This window comes from Benincasa hispida, chromosome 3 (genome assembly GCF_009727055.1).
Source record: "Benincasa hispida cultivar B227 chromosome 3, ASM972705v1, whole genome shotgun sequence".
Classification (NCBI taxonomy): domain Eukaryota; kingdom Viridiplantae; phylum Streptophyta; class Magnoliopsida; order Cucurbitales; family Cucurbitaceae; genus Benincasa; species Benincasa hispida.
This window is the reverse complement of record NC_052351.1, coordinates 19,473,198-19,481,504: the sequence shown is the minus strand read 5'-3', so window position 1 is coordinate 19,481,504 and position 8,307 is coordinate 19,473,198. Positions and strand designations below refer to the sequence as shown.

The window sequence follows — 8,307 nt, the reverse complement described above, 5'->3', positions numbered from 1 at the left end:
ATTGCTATTTCGGAAGGTTGATTTAGGTCGGTGTAAAATGTCTCCATTTGAACTGTAAGCGATAGCCATAGTTTAGACAATTTTTTTACCAACTTTTTGAACCTTTCTCATGCATCACTTAAAGTTTTAGAATCTCTCTATTTAAAATTCATGATTTCTAAAATTCATGATTTCCCTTCGTTGCATTACGTTGACAGTTGGAGGAAAATATTTTTGCATAAATTTTTCCACCAACTTCTCCCAGGTTGTCACCTCGCCGGGTTTAAAAGAACTCACCCACTGCTTAATGTCATCCCTTAGAGAGTATGGGAACTTCAGGTGTGATTCCAGGAACCACGAATGAATTACATATCTGTAAGAAGTGTTTCAATTGTGCATGGGGATCCTCTCCATGGGTCCCACCAAACTGCCCCACAGTCTGCAACATTTGCAACATCTTTCATTTCAAATCTGGTCTCGTCAGGAGTTGATATATAATCTCGGACGCGAAATTATATAGGATGGATGAAGCGTATTCTCGCATTGGCCGCGTGCTATTGTTTGCCATGAGGATGGGATTAACGACAGGATTTGCCAATTGCTAATCTGCATTCTGATTATCAGCCATTCACTTTTGCATTTACCTTCGTCTTCGGTTAGATCTGATTCTTTTATGAAAGGTTCTTTCAATCTTCGGTCGCATTTGGTTGAAGAAGTTTCTTCTTTATTCATAAAATGTTTACAACCTCAAGCTCAGTTTGTAATATTTCGAATTTGAAAATCATGCAAAAGAGATTCAATAAACCAAATCAAAATTAGTTACATTGTCTAACTCCCCAATAATGACGCCAAAAACTTGTTGAATCTTATGCTTGATATATTAATTATGTTGTAAGGTGATGTAGATAGGATAAGGTTCAATGAGTCATGCACCAATTTAGGCCTAGGTTTCGTACAAGTTTTCTTCAAAAAGACCCAAGTATAAATCTAACTCAAGTTTTCTAGTGAGTTTAGGGTCGAACACAGGGAGGCAGTTAGAACTAATGTGAAATGATCAAAATAGCTCTTTTTGCAGTAAAATGTCAATGTGATGATGGTGATGGTGTGATTTTACCTATTTACACTAATACTTACAGATATGATGATGATGCGATGATGAGTGGAATGTGATATGTGATCATGACAATCAACAAGCGATAAAGTAGTTAATAAAGCAGGGTTAAGGAAGATTCACTAACATATTCCTAAGCAATATACAAGCCATGCATTCATGGCAGAAACTCACAGATAATGAACTCCACCTCTTGGTGTCTTGGGCCACTATTTCATATCTCTAGGATGCGTGCGATGAGTTTTAATTGCAAAAAGTCATTACTTTATCTCTAAAGTTTTTCCTTCTCTCATTCAGCTAGTTCCACAATCTTATATTCTCTCGAAACATTGATTGTCTTGTACTTAAATCAATCTTTTGATTTAATCTTAGTAATTCAATATGAATGCGTTGAACAAGAAGAACGTCTGCTTATACAAAACTTAGTGAAGATGTTAGTTTATCTCCCTCAATCCATAGAAAATTTAATTGCACATGTTTGTGGGAAGAGATAGAAATGAACAAAATATGGAGGAGTTTGTATTCATATTAAGAATAGAGTGTTTTTCAATCACTACATACTTAAAACAAAAATGAATTAATGGAAATATGTAAGAAAAGAAAATATATGAAGAAGTCAAGTCGTAGGTGACAATTTCTTACTCCTTAAGGCTCTATTGATTGCTACTTCAAGTGATTACAATGGTCTGAAAGGTCTCCCTATCTGAGGAACAATGGCGAGCTCTCACTCCAAATTTTCCCGAGGGAAGCTCAGAAGGGTGGTGATTATGGAGGAATCGAGCAGAAATTTGACAAAGTTTCAGCCTCTCTCGATGGATGAAGTCTCTCTCTCTCTATATGTATATGTGTCCCGGAAGAAATGTCAAATTGGCTTTTTATAGGCATCGACGGGGAGATTCGTCACCTCTTTCTAATGATTATCTGACGCCTCGCATTAAATTCCATGCATTGCAAAAGTTGGTGTTGAATTGATATGTTCTCGGTTGCAGCTTATCTTGGCAATGTTTTCATTCATCCTACGTCCAGAAATGACATATTTCATATCGGAAAATTGCATTGAATGGAAATTTAGGAATATTATATTGTAGACATGACACCTGCTTTTTGTATTTTACACGGAAAGAAATTTTTAAAAATCCTATTTTCTATTTTTTTTTTTTATTATTATTATTCTCAAATTGTTGGAACCTATCTTCTTTCCTTCTCCTCCAGTTGTCACCCTTATCTTTTTCTTTTTGTGTTTTTTCTCATCGGTGGACCTCCTCCAACGATGATAGCAAGACGTGAACACCTAACAAGCGGCAAAGCGCTGGGCAGCGGCAAGTGATAGAAAGAGAAATACGAAAAAGGCAACTGCTAATGAGAGAAAAACGAAGAGAGGGAGAGAAACTAGCGACCGAACGTGCGGCGAAAGAGGTGGAGTGTGCGGTGGCTCACAACAAGTAGAGCGATGAGCATAGAGTAGTGGCCGACGGAGGTAAGCGGCCGACGTCGTTGGTTGGGAAAGAAAGAGGTAGGGGAGGGGGTCTACTGCATGTGAATTAAGAAGAGGATGTTTAGTGTTTTGTTTGTTTGTTTTTTGTTTTTTTTGTTTTTTTAAACTAAACTTAATAAATTACCCTTCTTTGGTATTAAATTACTTAGATAACATTGTGATGAATTTTTACTTATTTTTTGTATTTGGTTTGTAATTGAAGAAATGTCTTTATTTTATTGAAAGTGAGATAGTTTTTGGGTTTGGTTCTGGTTCTGATGCATTTTCGTATGGCAATCAATATTAGTTAGTATTAGATAATAATCAGAGAATAATCATATAACAATGGGTATCACTGTTTGCTATTTGATTGTTGTGATCAGATAAGGTAATAATTAGTATCATTGACAATTTGACAATCAATATCATATAACAATCTGTATCATTGACGACCAGTATTAGATAGTAATTATACAACAATCAGTTAGTAATTCAATATCATTGAGAATAAAAAAATATATTCAATGTCAATTAGAAATGAAACAACCATTAGATAGCAAATTAATATAAGATAACAATAACAATCAGTATCAAATAACAGTCAAACAATAATCAAACAACAATCAGTATCATTGACAATTAGTATATCATATAGTAATTAGATAACAATCATATTACAATCAATATCAAATAAAAATCAAATAGCAATCATAGAGCAATCACATTGAAATCAGATAACAATCAAATTCCAGACAAAAGTTAGTGAATAGCCGGATGGGTGGGATTTGCCATGTTTGCAGAAAACCATAAACTAGGAACACACTCAAAAATTTCAATTTATTTTAAGTTGCAATCATCCCTTTCATATTTTTCAAGGATTATTGGTTTTGTAAATTCATGATCGAAAGGTATAATTATTTTTGTGAATTCTTTATCAAGCTAACACATTTTCCTTTAATTTTTTCTAATTGTTCTCAAAAATAATTTAAAAAAAACAGCAGAATAACTTGTATTTCTACAACTTATCAGATACCAAGCTCAAACTTCGAGGACCAAAAGTAAATTACTGTAATAAAAATTAATTGAAATATTTTTTATTAGGCAATAAAAGAGGATTGCAGAATAAAAATTGGTATTCACGTAGAGATGTCCATTTAACCCATGGGGTTCCGTTCCGAACGGGATGGGGAATCCTTGATTTAGATGGGGAATGGGGGAGGGAGTGGGGAAGATTTTTTCTCCGTTGACTAAACGGGGACGAGCACGGTGATTACATTCCCCAACCCCCTCCCTCGATTCCCTGTCCCGCCCCTACAAATATATATACTCAACTAACTAACATATGACATATATATAATAACACATATCATACATACAATACCATACACACACACATATATATATATATATATTACAAAATTGATGTTACATCAACAATTACTTATTTTTTAGTTTTCATCTCAACTTTTTCATGTTTTAATACATTTTTAAGATATGTATGTTTTTAATATTTAAATTTTTATTACTTTCTTGATCATGAATGTTATAATGCTTAAGTTGAAGACTAGACTTGTAATATTTAAAATTTAGTAATTATGAGATTAAATTTTTACGTATATCTTTGTATATAAAATATTATTATCTTTATTAAAAAAATTATAAATTTTTCTTTGAAAAAAAATACATTGCAAATGACCCATTTGACTAATAAATTTAAATTAAGGTTGAGCAATAAATAATTTGAAAGTGGTTAAAAAAATAATAAATAATAATAAAAAAGAAATGAAATTTTTTCTCCACAGAGAACCTGATCTCGTGAATTCCCTGTCGGGGATCCCCGCCCCGATCCCCGCAGGGATGGGGATTGAAATAGAGGGCGGGGATTTCTCCGTTCCCGACCCATAAGCATCTCTAATTCACACAATTAATAGGAAACATATATAATCAACGATGAATCCATTAATTGGATTTCGAACTCATGGCAAACATGGACGTGTGTGGAAGTTTAATACCTTAAAAACACTCAACCCACTACCTTAATTAATTACCTCAAAGCTTAAAAGTCCCGAACCAAAAACCTCACACAGAAAAAAGTAGATACTATTTTTTAATAGAAAAAATAAAAAGTAGATACTATATAGTATAGATTTTTTTTCCTTATGAGTTATGGAAATATACAATAAACTCAGACAGCAATATCATGATGGATATGCCTAAGCACCACAGGTATGACAATATCAGGCGAGCTCAACTGAGGGAGGTGGCCTTCCGATTCCATGACCTCGACGATGGACTGACCACCGAGATTCTGGTGTAGATACTCGGAGACCACGACGGGCACGGCCATGTCCTTGGCACTCTGTAAGATATGACAGGGCACCGTGACCAGCCCCAAAATTGGCCTAGTATCGATCTCGAAGATGGTCTGCATAATACTCAGAGCTATGTCTGGCCTCATGTTGAAACACGTCCGGCTGAACTCTTGGACCGCACCCGATTTCATGTCCCCGCCCACTGCCAGCGGGGCGAAACCCGAACACCACGCTTTGTAATTTGACCGCATTGCTTCTAGTATTTGATTTATATCCTCCTCCTCAAATCCTCCGTAATAGTCCACGTTGTTCAGATACCTACGCTCCAATCAACCCACAAAAAAAATAATTTAAAATTAGGGTTGTTTATAACCATTTTGTTTTTCTCATCTCCTTTCCCTTCTCATTCAATCTCAAAATAAATATTATTTTAAATTTTTAGCCAAATTTCATAAGAGCCATCATTAAGTTCATTGCATTCTATTATGCTGTTCTAAAGAGGTGTTGTATCTAATCTCGTACTTTCTATTATTTTCAAAAAGATTAAAATATTATTTTTTAAAAAAATATTTACCACATGACAATTTTTTGTTGGACAACTACTTAGAATTCATATAGATAGATGAAATCCAAGGTCCCAAGCAACATTTAAATTTCCTATCATTCACTTCACGTTTCTATTCTATGTAATTTTTACTAATTTTCTATCACTATGGAAAATAATTCAAAAAATCCCATAATAACGAAAATTAATTAACAGAAAAATTTTAAAACTTAAGAGTGAATGAAAACTACAGCAAATCTAAATGGTAAAAATGTAACATTTGAAATCTAGACATTAATTTAATTTAAAAATAACATTTTGAAATCGAAGGATAAAAAATTGACGAAATCCCGCGGAAAAAAACTGCACAATTTTTAAAGAACTTACTTTTTTAAAGGCAATGATGAAGAGACGGGCTGCTAATCCCATATTTTCCATTTTCTAAAACACGAAAAAAAATTAAAAATCATTTTTTTTTCAAGAAAAACAAAAATGGCCATGTGATAATCTTTCACTAGATGTCTAAATAATTGCAGCCTAATTTTCTTTCTTTTAATTCAACCAACCTACTCGGAATATGGGATGCGTGCTGTTTATTGTGAGTTGTCAAGTACACATTAGTTTTGATTTTATTCTTTTACTTTTTCATCAAGAAAAAATGAATTTTGAGAATTTGAATCTTGAAATAAAAAAAAATTCAATGCCACTTGTTTTAAAATATTTATTTTCGTTGCCATAATTTTAATGTTAATTTTAATTTATTTTTGTATCTATACCTTCAAAATATTTAAATATAGTAAACATTTTTAAAGTATAAAATTAAAATGATTCAAAATTAAAAAGTACAGGTCCAAAATAAAATATAGGAACTGAAATAACTAAAATCAATGCTAGCGCTGACTAAGATCATTAGTTTTGACTTTTAAAAGTCCTATTTAGTATTTTTTTCAGAGAAGCCAGCAGTGATAAGAATATATATATATATATATATATATATATATATATATATATATATATATATATACCTGGGGGAGGCGGAGAGCAAAAGGAGCTTAAGGAAAAGGTCAGGGCGAATAATGGAAGCGATGACTCCAATCATGGCGGAGAGAGAGTGACCAACATAAATACAAGAAGTAATTTGAAGATGTTCTAAATGGCAAGTAGATCATAAGCCCAGCCCTCGACCGTGGAGTATCTATCGAAATCAAAGTAATCAGGGTTGGTGGTTCCGGCGCCGATGTTGTCGAACAAAACGATTCGATAATCGTCCACTAGGTGAGGGACCAGATGCTTCCAAACCGACTGATCAGTTCCAAACCCATGCCCTAAACACCACCACATGTCGCCCTGACCCAACTACGTTCACGTTGTGAGCTTTCTTCAACCAGACCATCCTTAACTTGCGCCGCGTCGGTTGGCCGCGTTTTGTTCTTTGTTGTTGAGGCAACCCAACGGTAGTTGTTTATGATTTGAAGTCCACCACTGTCGGTTGAGGCAGCTGTTTGAGAACACGTGCGCGAAATGTATAGGTGGGAAAAAGAGATGTTGAAAGATGGACTCTGAAGGCCGGCAGTTGCATGCACGATGACAGCTGCCTTGTGATTTTTTTTTTTTTTTTTTAATAATTTTGTTTGCCCTTCTTCGATTTTGGATAATTTGAAGAAAAAAACTGTAAAAGGTTTTTTTTTAAGTCATATCTTCTGTTTTTAAGTTTTGTAATGGGATTTCTTTAGATATAAAAAAAAAAAAAAAAAAATTCCTGTGAAAAGAGTTATTAGGCTTGTCTGGTGTCACAGTCATGCTTGTTCAAAAAGTATTGCCTATGGCCCATATCCTCCTCCACCTCTTTTTCTATGCTTTCATCCTATGTATTTAATTTTGTTGGTTAGTTTAATTTCTATGTACTTTTCTTAGTGTATGACCGTTCGTTCGTTTCCATATGCAAGGGTGGTAGATGTCTTTTTGTTCAGAATGCACTATATGAAGGTAAGACTAATTATCATAACCTCATATTTGGAGCGGTATGCTATAAATTCGTTCTTGTTACTTATTGCTTTTTAGCCTACTACAATCTTTCTTTGCTTAAATTATGCTTTCAAACGTTTGCGAAAACCTTTTCCTTTAAACCCATTTTCTCCGAAACGGGAGTGGAGGTTGTGAGAGGCACTCTGGTGTGCCATCGACCATCCAAATTCGAATTGGCTGACTTGTTCTTGAGCAGGAACAAGTGTCACACAATCACTAAGTGAAGCTTCTGAAAGAGCGATTGTGACAGTTGGTATTAGAGCAAGTCGACTCGTGAAGTTGAGAAGCTGTGATCATGTCTACTACGAACCAGTTGGGCAAGTCCCATGTTGACTGGTTGGTTGAGATAGAAGAGCAAATGCTCTATCTAATAGAAATCCCTGATCAGATTCAGTTCCTAGAAACTTGGTTACAAGAAGTGTCTGACAAGGCCGATGAAATCAACGCGGTGGCTGGCCGCTTGGACGAGATTCCAAGTCAAGGAATTGTTAACAAGGTTGAGACCCTAGAAGTAAAAGCTATGAGAACTGGTAATTTTAAGCGTGGGGATGGCTCATCGAACTCTGTTGCCCCAATGGAAGAGCGTGTTGAAGAACTAGACATGTCACACCCCTCTCCAGATTACCCTCTAAACCGAGAAGAGATGTGAAGACAGCAATTGCCAACCCTCTTATGCCAACCATTGTCCATCATACTCATGGAAACTTATATTCTTAGCAGTTTATAATTCGCTAGAACTGTAGCACATAATTCCAGCAACAACTTTAAACATATAATTTAATGCTAACCAGAAATATTAACATTAACATATGTAACAGATTCAATAACTAAACTTGAATACAACACAAACTCTATTCTATCC

The 8,307-nt window shown here is 34.6% G+C and overlaps 1 protein-coding gene across 1 annotated transcript; it reads right to left on the bottom strand.

Annotated features, from left to right (window-relative positions):
- Window positions 1-4,743: 4,743 nt before the first annotated feature.
- Window positions 4,744-7,226, bottom strand: LOC120074484 (probable esterase D14L). Its single transcript, XM_039027618.1, is given in 4 exon segments — window positions 4,744-5,194; window positions 6,446-6,575; window positions 6,578-6,749; window positions 6,751-7,226. Coding segments are annotated over 4 exon segments (810 nt in total). The 5' UTR covers window positions 6,814-7,226; the 3' UTR covers window positions 4,744-4,749.
- Window positions 7,227-8,307: the final 1,081 nt, after the last annotated feature.